The 19031-nt window shown below is 42.3% G+C and overlaps 1 protein-coding gene across 1 annotated transcript; it reads right to left on the bottom strand.

Moving 5' to 3' along the window:
* Positions 1 to 6278: 6278 nt before the first annotated feature.
* On the bottom strand, positions 6279 to 12477 carry LOC311515486 (uncharacterized protein C13orf42; the record flags this gene model as incomplete). Its single annotated transcript, XM_084618574.1, has 3 exons — positions 6279 to 6514; positions 7578 to 7725; positions 12055 to 12477. The coding sequence occupies 3 exons, from the start codon at positions 12475 to 12477 to the stop codon at positions 6279 to 6281; spliced, it is 807 nt and encodes a 268-aa protein (XP_084474700.1).
* Positions 12478 to 19031: the final 6554 nt, after the last annotated feature.

Genomic DNA, 19031 nt, shown 5'->3' with positions numbered 1-19031 from the left:
TGCATGACCAAGCTCATGCTAACAGCACTGGTACTGAAGGGCACTTGCCCCACAGAAAAGTTCTGGGAGTGAAAGTATGAAAGGCAGCACCTTGCAATCAGGTTAATGAAGTGATCCATTAAATATGGAAATGAGGCACTCAGACCTTATCTTAAACTTTGAAAGGGGCTTTAATTAGGGAAGCTGCTTTTTTGTTTAGTTTAAATTTCCCTAAGTTTAATGAAGGGGGGATTTAAAGTAAAGGCTAAGAAAATGAGTCCAAAGAATTGTTAGGATGCCTTTTTGTTCTCTTAGTCATCAAACTAAAGCCCGTATATCACACAAGGGACTATGTGCTGCCCAGCAGTGGGAGCACCTCCACAGCACAGTGGCAACAAAATGACACGGGAGCCTTTCAAGGAGAGAGAAGATGGTATGAGTGGGAAGTGTTCAACTGGTCTGGTTTTGCCCCACCCATGTGCATCTTTAAAATAAAAGCAAAATGACCAGTATATGAGTAAAATCTCTGAAATTGGCACTGAAGCCAATACAGAGGAGTTGAATATTGTTTAAAAGCCTTTTTATGATCCATGTTACCAATGTGTGTGTGTCTCATAATGTACTTTAATTACTGTTCTTCAGAAAGATTATGGGTCGGCTTTTCCATCACGATCTGCCTCCTAAACACACTAGCAGCTTGAGGTGGTCAAAAACCCAGTGGAAATGGCCCCCAGGGAATAGCCTTCTGCAGGTTCCTGGGACGGCATAAAGCTGCCAAAGTGACTTTATGCTACCCTCCCAGACCCTCAGCATAAGGGCTATGTCTGCGAAGAGAGGGTGTGTGGCAGAAGCATCCTGTGCTCCACCTCTTCTTGGTTGCTGAATGGTGCCTAGGAAACCATTGCAGCTGAGCTGATGTTAGAGCTGCCCTGAAGCAGTTTTATCCTTCTCTAAAGAGTGGGCAGGGCCACAATATGGGAGGTGCCAACGTGGTGGGGCAGGTAAGTAGCAATGATCTCATAGAAGAACTGGCTGTAGAGGACCACCTTGGTTTGAGTGATCATGAGTTAATTTGGTTTAAACTAAACGGAAGGATAAACAAAAACGGATCTGCAACTAGGGTTCTTGATTTCAAAAATGTAAACTTTAAAGAAATTAAGGGAATGAGTTAGGGAAGTGGACCTGACTGAAAACCTCAAGGATCTGAATATGGAGGAGGTTTGGAATTACTTTAAGTCAAAGTTGCAGAAACTACCTACATCCCAAGCAAGGGGAAAAATTCATAGGAAAGTGTTGCAGACCAAACTGGATGAATGAGCATCTCAAATATGTTATTAAGAAAAAGCAGAAAGCCTAAAAGGAATGGTAGAAGGGATGGTTCAGCAAGGAAAGCTACTTCTTGGAGGTCAGGAAGTGTAGGGAAAAGATAAGAACTTCCAAAAGCTGACCAGAGTTGGACCTTGCAAAGGAAATTAAAACCAATATATAAATCTAAGGAAATAAGAAGTGGGACCACTAAACACTGAGGATGGGGTGGAGATCAAAGATAATCTAGGCATGGCCCAAAACCTACATGAATGCTTTGGCTCAGTTTTTAATGAGGTTAATGAGGAGCTTGGGGGCAATGGCAGGGTGGCTAATAGGAACAAGGATGTGGAAGTAAAAATTACCACATCCCAGGCTGAAGCCAAATTCAAACTGCTTAATGGGACCAAATTGGGGATCCTGGATAATCTCCATCCAAGAATATTAAAGGCACATGACATTGTAAACCCACTAGCAAGGATTTTGTAATGACTCCGTAAACCTGGAGATTGTACCCTATGACTAGAGAATTCCAAATCTAGTATCTATATTTTTAAAAGGAAAAAAAAATAGTGATCTGGGAAACTACAAGCCTGTTAGTTTAACCTCAGTTGTATTAGAACCAATTTTGAAAGCGAAAGTCGTTAAAGACAGAGGTTAACAGTAATTGGGATTGAATACAACATGGTTTTACAAAAGGTAGATCGTGCCAGACCAACCTGATCTCTTTCTTTGAGAAGATAACTGATTTTCTAGACAAAGGAAATGCAGTAGGTCTAATCTGCCTGAATTTTAGTAAAGCAGTTGATACAGTTCCACATGGGAAACTATCAATTATAGAAAATGGGGATTAATATGAGAATTAAAAGGTGGATAAAGGAGACACTACAACGGCTCATGCTGAAAGGTGAACTGTCAGTCTGGAGGGAGGTTACTAGACGAGTTCCTCAAGGATCAATCTTGGAACCAATCTTATTTAACATTTTTATTACAGTCCTTGGCACAAAAAGTGGGAGAGTGCTAATAAAATGTACAGATGACACAAAGTTGAGAGGTATTGCCAATATGGAGGATGACTGGAATATCATACAAGAAGATACGGATGACCTTTAAAATTGGAGTAAAAGAAATGGGATGAAATTTAATAGTGCAAAGTGCAAGGTCATATAAGTAGGGACTAACAACTAGAATTTTTGTTATAAACTGGGGAGGCATCAGTTGGAAGCGACAGAGGGTGAGAAAGACCTGGGTGTATTGGTTGATCACAGGATGATTATGAGCCACCAATGTGATGTGGCCATGGAAAAGGCTAATGCAATCCTAGGATGCATCAGGTGAGGTATTTTGAACAGGGATAGAGAAGTGTTATTGCCGTTATACAAGGCACTGGTGAGACCTCATCTGGAATAGTGTGTACAATTCTGGTCTCCCATGTTTAAAAAAGATTAATTCAAACTGCAATAGGTGCAGAGAAGGGCTACTAGAATGATCAGAGGAATTGAGAATTTCTACCTTTTGAGAGGAGATTTAAGGAGCTTGGCTTGTTTTGCCTAACAAAATTAAAGATGAGGGGGAGTTATGATTTCGCTCTGTAAATACATCAGAGGGATAAACACCAGGGAGGGAAAGGAGTTATTTAAGGGCCAATGTTGGCACAAAAACAAATGGATATAAATTAGCCATCAATTACGTTTATGCTTGAAATTAGACGAAGGTTTCTGACCATCAGAGGAGTGAAGTTCTGGAACAGCCTTCCAAAGGGAGCAGTAAGGGCAAAAAATCTAGCTGGTTTCCATACGTTCAAAACTGAGCTTGATAAGTTTATGGAGGGAATGGTATGATGAGACTGCCTACAACGGCATGTAGCCAATCTGTGACTGCTGTTAGCAAATATCTCCAATGGCTGGAGATGGGACACTATATGGGGATGGCTCTGAGTTACAAGAGAGAATTCTTTTCCAGGTGTCTGACTGGTAGGTTGCCCACATGCTCAGGGTCTAACTGATTGCCATATCTGGGGTCGGGAAGGAATTTTTCCTCAGGTCAGACTGGCAGAAAACCTGGGGCTTTTTTCACCTTCCTCTGCAACTTGGGGCATGGGTGACTTGCTGGTTTGAACTAGAGTAAATGCTAGACTCTCTGTAACTTGAAGTCTTTAAATCAAGAGTTGAGGACTTCACTAACTCAGCCAGAGGTTCTGGGCCTATTTCAGGAGTAGATGGGTGAGGTTCTGTGGCCTGCAATATGCAGGAGGTCAGACTAGATGACTATGATGGTTGCTTCTACCATTATAGTCTATGAGCAACAGGCTACATTTATACCCCAATTTATTGCTTCAACATGGCATCAGACTTTCTGGATGATGTTGGCAGAATTTATGTTGCTTGATTGGGCAGGACTACAGGCTAAGCTGAATGTAGAGGAACAACATGTAAAATTGAAGTGTAACAGAAGCAAACTCAGTTCATGAATATCATTAGAAAGAAAAAAAAGGATGTTATTCAATCAGCAGGTGTCAGCAGTGAACAGCTGATTCCTTGGCACTCTCCTATCAGGTGAAGAACAGCATCCTAACTCAATAAGATCTGAAGAATGTTTAGCCAGTGGCAGGAATCCTGGTCAAGTAAGTCTGTCAAGAAGCAATAGAAATGCAGATCTATAACACTTGCTGTCTAGTAAATGTTACAGTACAGCATGCATGATGCTCATGAAGGTTACAATGCAATAAACTGATTAATTCAGCAGTCCCTGCCTCTGGATCTTTACCCAAGTCCCTTGTATAGCAGAAATGCTGAACATAGAAATGGCAGGGAGTTGTGCAAAGTACCTTCCCAATTCACAAGGGACACTGTGACAGGGTGAACTAGGTCCGGAGGCCCCCAGCTGGAGGCCTGAGGCCCTGCCACACCCTACCCCAGAAAAGGGCAGTAGAGAAATCCTTCAAGCTGCCTAGAGCAGCTGTGTCAGAAGCAGCCAATCAGGAACCAACAAGCTAGTATAAGAAGAGCTGCAGGGCCAGAGAGAGTTTAGTTCTTTGCTAGAGTAGGAGGAGTATGGCCGGCTGGCCTTGGACAGAGTAATGCTGGCAGAACCCTGGGGGAATGTGAAGGAGCTCTGGGCTGGCTGCTGGGACTCCACCAGGACAAGGCCCTGAGGTAAGGGTGAAGAATGTACTGGACCCATGGGGAAGTGGCCCAGGGAATTAGAGCAGCAGTGTGGCTTAGATAAAGGGACATGGCACAGCTGCTATCTATAGGGTCCCTGGGCTGGGACCACCCTGCACCCCCACCAGCCACTGGGAAAGTGGCCTGGACCTTGATACACCCTAGAAGGACAACTGAACTGCATTGGCCAGCTTGAGAGCTGTGGCCAGAAAGGACCTGAGAGGGTGAAGACATTGCCTCCAGGGAGGGAGCCCTGGGGCATTGCTCTATACCAGAGCAGGGACAACTTGAGAGAGATGTTACTGAGAGAGGCCCCTGTTGGACTTATACCCCAGAAGGGGTTTGCTGTGCTTTTACTCACAGACAGATTGTGTGTGTGAGAGACTTGGCTGGAGGGCTGAGTCAGCAAAGACCCACCACAAAGACAGAGAGAGAGTGCAGGCACACGCACTTGGCCAACAGGTGCTCATGAGAGGTGAGTGTAGCCCATTGCAGACACAGTTAAAATAGTAAATTTCATGTCCAATAAGCCATGCACCAAGGATCAGTACTGACTGAAGGCCAATAGAAAGAAAAGACACTGGAGCAAAATAGACTTTCTCTAACTTGCTTTTCTTTCAGATTCTGAAGAAAGTCAACTTTAACCTGGATGAGGTTCAGACAAAAACTAGGGACTCATAATGGCAGTGCCTGGTCCAAACAGCCAGTGCAACATGGTGGGAATGCTTCAGTGTAGTCCATGAGGTTTTACTTTGCTATTCGTTAGAGAAATAGGCATACTGTATGTCATAAAAATTCCAAATGGCTTATGTAGCATGACTAAGGTAAAAGCACCTTCTTAGAAGCACCTCTATAGTACACGTTTTTTCCAGTGTTTACTGGAGGTCTTAATGAACACAGATGTCCAGGTAATGGGCGTAAACTAGTGCTGATGTGCTAGGATTTATGTTCATGATTTCCTCCCCCCACCCCGGATTAGAGAGTAGTCCATGTCCTGTTTGTTCACAAATGCTACTGTTCAAAGATATTACACACCTATAGGAGTGCATATAAATGTTTTAAATTCCCATCATCTAGGTAAGGCTTGATCAGCATCTGGGATATTCAAATATATGGTTGAGGAATTTTTTTTATTTTTTGTAACCTATGAAAAGAATTGCACAAATCTCCACCTGCAAGGAAGCTTCTGTGCTTCTCCCACATCAAAACAGTTTCCATCAGAGAGCAGAGTACAGGAACGTCTTGACTTTTCTAGCACACAGTGAGAGAATTGTCTCAACACATCCCTGCTCATGCTGATGCTCTTATTGCTGTTATTTTTAAGGCCCTTTCAAGGCTGCCTTCTCCACAGCCTCTCGTTGGTGCCACTGCGTGCTCTCAGGTCATGGGACTGATGATGGCACACACTAAATCCTCTCCTGCAAAGATGAGGAAAGTCCATTTCGCTGCCCTGAAATTGGAACTCCTGGTGCAAATATTCACCAAAGATCAATAGAACTGCTTTGTAGCACTAGAGGCAGGAGAGAGATGACTGCACCAGGCAATGCTGAAATCATTGCTTCCAATAACACTGGAAAACACTTGCCAAGTTGGCGCTTCCCCCGCACCCAATGATAAAGCAGTATTGTTAGGCACCGTGAACTCAATGAGCTATGCTCCAATGTCACTGCAAACCTGGAATAGCCATGGCTCACAATACAAACAGCATAAAAAGCCTTCAGTTAACATGCACTGTTATGTACCTGCTGCAGTGTTGGGTGGGCCAGAGCTTACCAAGAGAAGTAACTGCTACACATTCTAGCTTTTCATATAGCTATCTTCCAGCTGGGGCTAGTCCTTCTTACATGATTTTGGTTTAAATTTTAAAGTGCTGAATGCCCCTTCCACTGCTTTGGGTAAATAAATTGGATATCTTTCCAATCTCTTTCTGGAGCCAGTTGTTCTTCTCTGGCTGTTTCTTTTAGACTGGCTTGCTGCCTCTATGTGCAAGGCATCTTGGGAGTGCCTCTGGGGGGCACGGAGAATCCAGTTTGAATGTAAACTGTGCTCACGAGTGCTGGTAGCAACTGAAAGACAGAAGATAGTTCTAGTAAATAGCTTCCCAATGAATGTTGACATTCAGCTAGTAATTGACAAAGGAGGATGTTAATTAAGTCCTTTCTAGAAGTAATGCTGAGTAACATAGTGAAGTTTTCATAATGACTTCTACTTTAGGAATGTCTGAATTTCACTTTCTGACTAAAATTTTCTGTACTTTATCTCTAGCTTATAGGTAGGCTGGCAAGATCTTTCAACAAAAACTTTTCTTGGTGAAAAATGCAGATTTTAGTTGGCTGATAAGGATAGCTTGGTGGTTTGAGCATCGGCCTCCTAAACCCAGGGTTGTGAGTTCAGTCCTTGAGGGGGCCATTTCAGGATCTGGGGCAAAAATTGGGGACTGGCCCTGCTTTGAGCAGGGGATTGGACTTGATGACCTTCTGAGGTCCCTTCCAACTCTGATATTCTGTGAATTTGTGTCCTTTTCAGCAAACGGTTGTAGTGGGGGAGGAGGGTGGAACCTCTCAAATTTCCCCAAAAGTAATGTTTCACTTCAACCTCTTTGAAACGAAATATTTAGTTTGATTCCAAATGAATTTTGGTTTCAAAATCACCTTTAGCTTTATTTTAAACTGGGGAGAGGGGGAGGGAGAAGCTTGAAATCCAAACAAAGCATTTCATGTCAGAGCAAACACGATGTTTCATTCAACCAAAAACTACTTGTTTTCTGACTTTTCAATTAATCAGATTTTTTTTCAGAAAAATTCATTTTTTGGATCAACCTGAAATAAGTGTATTGATTGAATTGTCAGTGATACCCCTCCCCCAATCCAATATTTGCACACTGGTGCCTGTCAGTGAGTTTTTGGTTTATAAGGTTGACCAATATCAGCCAACCATTTCTGAATGAGGAAAGAGATCAGTCACCTATAGATAAGGACTATTCTGCTGATATTTTTAACAGCTCTATAAACAAGACTACCTGTTGTAGAAATTGGAGTGTGACATTTTTATGATCCACATATTTTCCCTTCATGCCTCCACCCCTCTTCCCTTAGTAATAGTATTTTAGATGTACTATATAGACTTCACCATCAAAGTCAACATCCACGTTTGGGAGATCTGTCACAGGAACTTTCTGCGATCTCTCTGCATCCAGATCTGCAATCACTGAGTCCAAGAAGGCTATTGCCTCTCTTACATCTGAATTGGGCTGTGGGACTCTTTTCTCCATTGATATCTGTTGAACAAATGTGTAAGAAATAAGTACATTGAGAATAATATAGAACTACTTCTTAATAAGAGAACCATGCAAAGCGGAGTTGCAGCTGGATCCAAACAGCCCAAATTTTGATTTTATTTGGGCCCATCTTTAGTCCATAGTTCATACCAAGCTAAGAATTGTCCACAAATACCTAGTGCTTATATTGCTCTTTTCATCAGGAGATCTCAGAGCACTTAGACAGGAAGTCAGGATCATTATCCTCAATTTACAGATGGGGAATTGAGGCTTGGAGAAGGAAAGTGACTTGCCCAAGACCCAGCAGGCCAGTGCTACAGCGAGCAGTAGAACCCATACCTCCTGAATGCCAGACCCAGGCACTACCCATTAGGAGACACTGCCTCCCAAACAGGTTGAACCTCTTGGTACTAATGGGCCAGATTTTCAAATACTCAGCACCTGCCCTCCCCCACAACAGCTAGGGCCAGATTTTCAAAGTGCTTGTCAGCCAACATCTCGTGTCCTGACATGCAGGGGTAGAGTTTCAAACAGCCCTCGGCACTCAATATTCTGAGCTCTTCTGAAAATCTGCCCACTTATTTTGGTGCCTATGTGGAAACGGAGGTCTTTGTGCATAAAGTCTATTTAAGGAGGAAGGAGGCTTTTGTGCCACTAAAGGGAGACAATTTGATAGTGTGGTGATAACCCCAAATGAAAACCAGTAGGGTTTAAAAATCTCTCTTCAATAAACATTTCTGTGTGTAAAAACTGAAATAGTTATGACAATAGAGTAACACTTCTTGGAGTTTCTATGTACTGCAGTGTCTGTATAGACAAAACTCCCATTGACTGTCCTCGGAGTTCTGCCCAAGTAAGGACTGCTTATGTTCTCACTCGGTTTAAGGCCAGACTGTGCCATTGAGAGCAGTGTGTCCCTACCACACTACCTCCCTGACTCTCCGAGATATCTTTGAAGGATGCAGCTCTCTGCTCTATAGGCTGGTGAGGGGATGAATAAAGCTTGACCTAGCTTCTTTGCTCCCTAACCTCTTTGGGGTGACTTGCATCAATAGGAGTGCTAAAAGGAAGCAGCCACTTCACACCTACTGACAAGTGACTGCTATTACATCTGGCCCTTAATGGTTAGAAGACAGTTTAAAGAAAACGTCTTGTCAATATCATCCAAGACACAAATTATTTTTCCCTCAGGACGAGCCCCAGGGTCAAAGTTTGAGCCTGAATCCAGACCCAAAGGTCAGATACCATTCAGTAACCAGGCTTTGGTTCAGCCTGTTATAGAGACAGCCATTCAGATCCAAATCCAAACCTCCTTAGTGTTTGGTGAGTGCATTTCTACTAATTCCTCATCATGTAGAGAAAGAGAAATGAATTTTCACTGAAGGTAATGTTAATGCAAGCTGATAGTGACGTACAAAACAATACATCCCTGTGTTTAAAAAGAAACATGTGATCACTAAATAAAAGTACCATTTAGAAAGCAGCCAAATAACCCGTGGTATTCTGGATTACTTCCGGAGTCCTTCAGAACCCCTTTCTTCAAAGCCAGTGTTACGGTGCAGTGACCGACCCGCTTGTGTTGGTGAGAATGACTCACTGTATAGAGTATCCTGCTGATGTCATACATTATCCATTTATGAGCAGGAGGCTGGTAGAGTTAACACTCCAGCAGGAATCAAGGCTGGTCATACATAAGAACGAGTCAGTTATAATCTGATGACCTAATACTCCAGACCTTTGAAAATGAGAGCTGCATTTGTTTGTTAAACCAGAGTTCCTTTTTTTTTTAAAAGAGAAATTTTCTATTGTACATAGCACTATAACAACCCACTCAGGAAATGTAAGGACCCTCTGTCTGTAAGATCTATTCTACAGCACCTACTGTAGTTGGCAGTGTTTTGCATCCTTTGCCACTGTGTTGACTCGGCCAAATTCTGCTCTGTTACACAAGGGTAGATCCAGAATTCTACCACTGATGGCAATGGAGTTAGTGACCCCAGTGCCTGTCAATCTCCCATGAATCAAAAGGGAACCAACCCCAACTAACTATAGGGAGGGTGTGTCATAAATTCCTAGACTACTTATCCATATGAAAAGGTTCTTATACTGGCACCCATCGGCATAGCGCAAGCCACACTCCTCCTAGATCTCAGTGTGTCTATTGTGGATCTTTCCCTCTCCTTGATTATTCATCTCTTTACAAATGTCTCCATCTCCCCTTGCCAATGCATCTTAATTCTTCTTCCCCTCCATTATTTACTGAGCATCAGTGTACCGAATATGATACCAATGTAGGTCCTGATCCAAAGCCCACTGAAGTCATGTGAAAACTGCCATTGATCAGAGTGGGCATTGGATCAGGCCCATAAAGTATTAGAAAATATGGTCTCTGGTACCAGAAATTTTTAGGCTTCATTCAGCCCCCACTGGCACAATTTGCACCCCCTATGCAGTAGCAGAAGCTACTATATCCAAAGGTGAATTTGTCCTTGTGGGAGGGTAGGCAGCATTTGAACCAGTGTTCTCCTTCAGGGCTTCTGCCATGGGAGGTTGACTTCAAAGTGTGGTCAATGCCTTGCTGATAGAGAGTCCCAAGGGATGCAGCGAGTCAGCCCTCTGTCCCCTCCCCACACTGCCCCGCTTGCACCCACTGTGGGCCCTGCACAGGCCAGCTGTGGCTCTGCTGTCAAAGGAGGGATTGTGGCCACTTTGCATGAACACAATACTCTGGCAGGCAGCCTTTCCACTGCTGGGAGCTCTGTATCTAACTGAATCAAGCCAGGCTGAATCAGCCTCATTTCTGAGCAGATGCAAACAAAACAGTTCAGATACATGAGATCCAAAACTGCAACTGAAAGGAAAGGCTGCATTCGATTTTTCAACTGTATGATTCTTTACTCTGTAAAATGGTTGGAGATAGCACCTTTCATACAGACTACTTCAAAGTTCTGAGTGTAATGACAGTGAAGTGCAAAATTTTGTTTTCTGTTTCTAAAGCATCTGCCAGTGTATTAGTTAGCAGCAGCTTTCTAGTGAATGGAGCATTGAGAACTAATACTGGCTGTGTCCCCGTGGCAGGCAGTGAAACTTGTAGCGATGACAAAACTAGTACTGCTGATGACATTGTACCTGGCTGCTCAGTGAAAATCATGGTGGTTCAATAAAAGAATGTACTCTGTGTAGAAAATTTCAAAGCAGTTTACACGGGGCCTGATGCAAAGTCAATAGAAAGCCTCCTACTTATCTCAATGGATTACTGAGCTCTCCAATCAGTAACAGCTATAAACAACCAAGGTGGATAACCATGAAGTGCCATCTGATGTGATAGCCTTGAACACAATTATTTTATGGATGCATTTTCCAGACATCATACACACCCAACTCTTTCTCGCTCTCACGCACATTTTCCCCAAAACATTCAGATAAATCTCGACTCATGCACACGCCACATCACTCCAAATATGTGTTTACAGGCCCTATGTGTTCTCATCTCCCCCCACTCCAGGATTCTCTACCTATTGAGGTACTTCCATGACTCTATCACTGTACTGTCTGAGTGTCTTCTAAGTATTTATGGTTTATTTTCCTCACAACACTCCTGTGCAGAAGGGAAGTATTATTATCCCCTTTTTACGCATGGGGAATGGAGGCACAATGAAGTCACTTGCCCAAGATCACACAGAAGGTCTGTGGCAGAGTTGGGAAGATAGAAAATGGCATCTGTCACCATTTTAATCTATTAAAGCACTCCAGCTGTTCTCCAAAAAAGGCTGTTATTGGACCCTACCTCTAAAAGTGATGAAATATAACCAGGTCCCCCCATTCTTGGTAGAGGGCTATAATTGGTGGCACTTAATAACACAAATGATAACCTCAAACTAACAAAAACCCCACATGATTGACTGTGGTCTCATAAACCACCAGGATCCCAGAGACAGCAGCAGTCAGCTGCTCCTTTAGAATGTTCTGTTATCAGGTCAAATCTAGATCCTAAAGGAACATGCACAATCATCAGATTATGGTTGATACCTTAGTTCTTCTGTTTGCATCCAGGATACACAGAAAATCAAATTTAATTCAGCAGGTACTACTCAACCTTTATTCGCTCTTTATTCACTATTGTATGACTGCTTGTAAACATTAAATTATTCTTTATTTCAAATGGTGGCACAATAAGAGTGGACTTAAAAGAGGACTTGATCTTGAATAAAGACCATTGACACAGAAAACCAAAAGAGGTTATGCAACTACATGTTACACAGTCAAGGCAAATGGTAGGTAACCACATGGCAAGAATATTTTCTTGTGCTTAGATACAATAGGCCTTACCTTAGCGGAGTGCCTGGTAGGAAGTGGGTGTAGTGGCCTTTCCCCTGTTTTGGAGGATTTCGTTGACACTGGAGAAATTTCTGATGTCATGTTCATGGATTTTAAGTCATTGATGCTGTCAAGGTATTTTTTTCTCAAAGCTAACAGATCCTGTAAGTACTGTAAGCAGTGTTGAGTCTTGGAGTACATCCAGGCCCTGTCTTCCTCTTTCTGTGGGAAGTATGCACACGAATCTATACTGGTGGTACTTTTGCATTTTTTCAAGGATTCATTGAGTCTCTGCTGCTCCCCTCCAAGAGTGTACATAGAGGTGCTGCGGATCAGCCTTACAGCAGAGCCTATGCCATCATAGCAAGGGATATCATCAGACAGATTCCTCCTATGGGAGCTGGGGTGAAAGACTGAATGGATCTTTCTGAACATAATGTGCCACTTTCTTCACCCTGTACCTTGTCTCCTTCAGCCTCTTGATTTTAAGGCAAAATTAGCTAGTCAGTAACCGAGTCTCTTGTTAGCTGGAAGGCAGATTTGCCAGATGCTCACTTGAACCAGGCTAAAAGTTTATTGCTTCTTCAGCTGCTTGCAATATAATTTTTTGTTAAAGATCACAACAAAATGTTTTCGGTTACATCTGCATCACTTAAACAGCTTTGCTTTTCTCTCTGATTAAAGCGTGGTACAGTAAGTCAAATGCCTTCCTCTGCTCTCCCCATACAAATCATCAGCATCAGACAAGACATTTTCCTCTCCATTGTTGCTTTCTTTTGTTTCCATCAGTGTCACATCCTTGATCCGTTAGCTGTCTACTTCACCTTATAGTTACATAGATTCGAGATGTCTTTGTGCTGACCATGGTACTGAACTACTTCTAAGGTCCAAAAAATATCCTCTTGGTTAAGAAATAATGAGACATGGCTTAGCAGACCATTAATGGGTGTTTGCTGAAGAAATCATTCAAATAAGCTTAGACCAACAGGGACTGACTGATCAGGAAGGGAGCACCTGTATTGTCTTGATCATTGCACCTCCAGGCAGGAGTTCAGCTGCTATGACAAGGGATGTTGTGTTCTGTGCTATGGCAACAGAGGAATGGTTACAGCTATTTGATAGCACATCATTGTTACGAATAAAGTGGACTCAGGTATCCAGATCCATTACACCCCATTCAAAAGCTTCACCGTGTGAGAAATGCTGTGAAGTAAAACTGTGCTAAAATACTCCTGTATCTCAAAATAATAGCAGAGATTTTTAGTGCACAGAGAAACCATTACATCTGTGGTTTTTGAATGTTCAAGAAAAAAAAAACTACGTGCAAACATTTGAATACTGTGTTTATGGCTGCAGGATTTAGTCTGAAAAATACTGTAAATATTAGCATATTCATACTATTCTATGATTTGCATAGTGTCCACATTGTGAATGTGCTTTAAGGGAAATAATTGGACAGCAGCCAGTTTTCATTGTCAGAATGATCTAGCTTTTATCTAAAGTCTACAGGAATGTTCAGGGCTTACATTTTCACAATCGAATTTGTAACTTATTCTGCTCAGGACTGTGTGTTTGAGAAACCCATGATTTCTGAAAATAAAATAACTATGATCTTAAAGTTTCCACTCAGGCAAAACTCCCATTGAACTCACTGGAAGTCTTGCGTATGGATTTAGGCACCATAACAGTTGTGCAATTGGCTATGGAGATATTGGATAATATAAATGTATGTGTGTAATTTCATGCATTCCTCCACAAACTCGGATTCACTGGGAGAAGATTTCATACTATAATTTTGGAGAATATTTACATATAGGCCCTGACTTCTGGACAGGGTTGAGCTGTGTTTGGCATAGGATTTAAGGCAGACTCAAGATAGGGAGCTACAAAAATGGCATAAAGCTAATTCTGGGGCTGGTTTGGCTCCCATTATAAGCAAGAATAGCCTTGGGATTGCTCTAAACTGCACCCAGCAGACTATGATCTAGTGGCTGGGGAGAGCTGGACCATGGAGATAAGTTTATATTACCTAATACTTCCAGAGGTGCTCTGCATGTGTTCCCCCCTCCAGGTAGTTGGTAAAGCCAACTTTATGGTCCCTTTGAGTCCAAGAGCTGTGCAAAGAGATTGTCACCTATGTGAGAATATGTCCCAGTGCCTCCAGGTCTAAGGCAGAGAGTCCTTCTGGACCATAAAAGTAATATAGTAAAAAGCATCGTGGGGTTCTTTTCTAGTACATATTTTCTCTTACAAAGTATAATCCTTAGTTTGGAGCTTTGTATCTGTCTCACTAGTGTTGCAAAGTGCAGCTACTGTCCCAAACTGAAAGAAGTGAGATCAGTCCATAATATCCCTTTAAAGTGGATTTGATTTGCTGTATCTTCAGGTTTTAGTTGCAGTGAATGTAATGAGCACCTGTGTTTGCGCTCTCTGTCTGCTCCTGTAGCCATCTTGCCCATGGGACTTCCATTGACTTCAGTGACTCGAACATCTATGGGAACTCCAGGAAGGATTGGAGTCCAGTGATTTGCTGATGGCAACGGGAGTTCCCCAGAGATGAGCCTTGGGATCAAGCACTGCCTTTCCATCGCAGATTGATCTCGTTTGGATTTACCAGTAGTTCCACTGCAAGGTGGATCAAACTTTAAACAAAAACCAGGACTGCGTTTAATGATGAGTACATTAGATGTTATATGCCCTGATTAGCAAAGCACTTAAGCATCTGCTTAACTTTAAGCACATGAGGAAAACTATTCTTCTTCAGTAAAGCACTTTAAGTATGTGCTTAAGTCCTATTGACTTTAGTCCCTGTGGTGGATCTTAAGCATATACTTAATTTTAATCACCTGCTTTAGTGCTTTGCTGACCCCAAAATCCCCCTCTCCCCCCATTTTAAAAAATACTGGGCCAGGTTCATTTTGTGCCCCCAGAAACCAGGTTCCTATTGCTTCAAGAATGAATTTTAACAAGCGGAGACTAATAAAAAGTCATCCATGACTCAATACTGTAGCTATGCTATGTAGGGAACATGAATATTTATTTGTTTTCTCTAGAGTCACTTCTGTATTTGAAATAACCCTTATGCTTCTAAGATTAAAAGACAAGACTCTGGCTCTCTTTAAAGGCGATGAATAGATCTTGTGTATTCAGTGGTGATGAGGGCAGGCAGTGCTTAATTTGTAACCAAAGAGGTGCCAGAAGTGCTTAATTTGTAACCAAAGAGGTGCCAGAGCTCAAGCGATTAGGTGCTGGGGTCAGGTAATTTTTTTACTTTCATAACTGACGCAGTAAGCCCAAAGGCGCCGGGGCTCAGCCCTGACAAGCCCCGGCACAAATTAAGCACTGAGGGCAGGGTCCTGAGCCCCTGTCTCCCACCACAAGGGCATGGAATCAGGCATTCACACCTGCAGGTGGTTTTCTAAGTAGGCCTCTATTTATTCAAAGCCAAATTACATTCCCCTTCCATATGGAAGCTGTCCCATTTGAAGTAAATAGGACTGCTCCCATGAGCAAGGTAATGGCAATTCCACTAAGAGAGCATACTCCTCTTCTCCAGCCTTGCTGATAAGCACTGACTATACCTGCCATATCTAATCCTGTTGATAATTAAAAACCCAAACTCTTATTCCAGAATGGTTTCTTTGCTTCAAACTTGTTTGAAGAAGGATATTTAGCCCGTTAATTGAGAGTGCCAAATTTGCAGGAAGCTATTAAACTTCCCAGGCAGGAGCTAGAGAGAAATAGATCATTCTAAATATTTAATGGCATCTAGGATTACTAGCTTTGACAATGCTGCTCTCCTTTCGTGTTCGTTCATTTGGCCGTTTGACTTTCACTTGGCCGAGTCAAGGCTTTTACTTTTAAAATGTTTTTCTGCTGTATGATTTTCTTCACTGTCTCTGGTTTGTTGGGAGGACTGAAGGAGGCAGATTCTATGGACCACCAGGAGGTGTCTTATAAAGTTATCTCTGTTATCTGTCCCAGGGTTCTTGCAGTTGTAGAGCCTGATGTCTGGTTAAGAAATATCAATCCACCTGGGCTTCCAATTGTATATAATTTATAACTAAACAAAAAACATAAAATCAAAGACATAAATCAAATGAAGACAGAGTGAGTTAATATCAAACCAGTCTAATTAGCGGGTTGGTTAAAACATATCAAATGAAACAACAATTCCATATTAGCTATATCTAATAATGTAGAAGGAGTCAAACCTTTTTTAGCTATCAGCCTCAAAATGACAGGGCATGATCAATCCCAGTGCCACCTGATATTTATATTGCAGCCAAATGGCGGATACAAAGGAGCATCTAATCTCTCTTGGATTAAACTACAGCTCTGATGCTAATTAAGGAAGACTGCCCAAATTATAGACACATGATAATAACCAATCTTTTTCTCCCCCAACATAGTTACATGAGACATTCCAACACAGCTGAGAACAGCACAGCTTATTACGTTTTTCCAACGAACAAAAATGGAGGTGAAAATAACAATTTCTCAGGATTTAAACACACGTCTCCCAACCCATGAACTGCATGCATAGACAGCAAGGTCATTTAGCCTGGTGTTGTTTTAGATGACTGAGAGACTGTCCTGTAGGTTCCATTCTCAGTCAGACTCTATGGGTTCTCCACGCGCACACACACACAAAACCAGTCAGTCACCCCCTGGAATTAAACAAAAGAGAACAACCTCTACAAGCGCAAGAATGCTGAGGTACAGGCATCACTTATTAATAAAAATTGGTAAAACAACTCCCAAACGTTTGCTATTTAGGCAAGATAGTTGTCATGACTTTTACTGTTTCAATCAGCCAGGGCGCCATTTGGGGAGAGTGTGAGTGTATGCGGGGGGTTGCCTCCCCCCTATGCTTCAGACCATGCGTTAATATTAAGAATGATACATGTATCTAAAAATGTATAATTTGTGTTCCTGCTCTTGTATTTTACGATTTTCCCAGCCTGTGCCTACTAATTCTACAATCTACCAGCTCAAGCTTCTGGCTATTAGTGGCAGGAAACAGGCTTGCATGCTCTAGTCTACAAAGCATTCCCTCAGGACAGCATTAATGACAAACAACTCACAGTTGCTGGCAGTTGTTTTTCCGTCACCCTCATCCTGGCAAGTCAGAAATGTAACTTTTTAAAACTGTGTCATTGGCAAATTATTTTATTCTGGTGGAGCTTTGATGACTAAATCGGTCACAGAGGTTTAGCCAATATATTAATAAATGGTTCACAGTTTGTCAGAGTTTATCAGTCTTTGTAGCTGGTTATGATTCCTAATGTATCACACTCAGTAAAGAAGTTCATCTTCGGTTTTCAGTCAATTTTCATCTGCAACTGACTTAAGCTGCTTGGCAAAAAATAAAAGAACACTTTTTATTGATTATATTACAGGCAGCTCAGCATGTGAAGTAAGTGAGGCGCTCTCTTCATTCACTGAGAACATTCATGTCACAGACTTCCCTAATTAAAACGCTTTGACCAACTGTGTTTTTCATTGTGTTTTATTCGTAATGTGCTCTGAGTGTAATAAAGCACTAATTTAATTAATATTTCTGCATAAGGAAGCACTTAGTGTATTCAAATAAAAGCACCATGTATGCCAGAAGGACACATCACCATGGTAAAGCTTAACAAGGGTGCCAACTGGGGAAGAGAGGCAGAAGCCCTCCTCCCCACCAATTTTTGTACAGCAGGTGTGCAAGCTCCCAGGTAAAGCTCTTAACTACAGCACAGCATTAGTGTGAAATGTAAGTTCTGCAGAGGAGAGGTGCCCTAGGGAGTCAGTATTTTGTTTACAAACAGAGGCAGGGTGATTAAGATGAGAAAGGGCTGGTGATTAAGAATGTGGCAGTTTAGCCTGTAAAAGAGGAATTCCACTGTGGAGGGGGGCCAGGGAGGAGGGGTTGTTTTAGGGAGAACAAAGCGGTGGGGAAGGGGACTCAGAAAAAATCCAGCAAAGCACTGAGCTTGGGTTACATTCAGAAAAGGGGGAGATTTGGGGGCATAGGTGAAAAGAAAAGGTCAAACCCAGGGAAGGCTAGCAGTGTATCGAGAAGTTCCCACTCTACCTGTGGTACTTATCTGGCCCCATCACCATGGTATCTGAGGCTGTGCCTTACAACGTCTAACCTATTTCTCCTCCCAGCCCCTTGGTGAGGTAGAGCAATGCTGTTATCCCCATTGTACAGATGGGGCATTGAGGCACACACAGATTAAAGGCCAGATTTTCAAAAGTATTTAGGCACCTAGTGAGATTTTCAAATGAACTTAGAAGATTTGGTGCTTTGTAAACCCCACTAGATATCTAGCTGCATCTTTGAGTGCCTAAAAACCTTTGCAAAAAGAAAAGGAGGACTTGTGGCACCTTAGAGACTAACCAGTTTATTTGAGCATAAGCTTTCGTGAGCTACAGTTCACTTCATCAGATGCATACTGTGGAAAATACAGAAGATGTTTTTATACACACAAACCATGAAAAAATGGGTGTTTATCACTATAAAAGGTTTTCTCTCCCCCACCCTACTCTCCTGCTGGTAATAGCTTATCTAAAGTGATCACTCTCCTTACAATGTGTATGATAATCAAGGTGGGCCATTTCCAGCACAAATCCTTCTGTCCTTAAAGCCTTGGCTTGTGGTCAGACAGGAAGTCCCTAGGGGGAGTAGAACCCAGGTCTTTCAGGGCTAGCTCCCCATCCAACAGACAAGCCCTTTTCTCTCTGCTGCTTGCTGCAAAAAAAGAGGACTCTGATAGATGGGGAAAAAAAACAAGGCGGCCAGTTTTCTGAGACTCCAGCAAATGGTGCCAGGATGGACATCATGGTTGACAGCATGGAAAGCAGCACAGAGGATAGGAAGCCTGGAAAGTGAAGTGAGCTGTAGCTCACAAAAGCTTATGCTCAAATAAATTTGTTAGTCTCTAAGGTGCCACAAGTACTCCTTTTCTTTTAGTCAGATGAGAGGAGATCACTTAACTCCC

Source organism: Lepidochelys olivacea (assembly GCF_965140295.1).
Source record: "Lepidochelys olivacea isolate rLepOli2 genome assembly, chromosome: 1".
NCBI lineage: Eukaryota > Metazoa > Chordata > Testudines > Cheloniidae > Lepidochelys > Lepidochelys olivacea.
The sequence above is the reverse complement of the archived record's forward strand: the minus strand, read 5'-3'. Positions and strand labels throughout refer to the sequence as shown.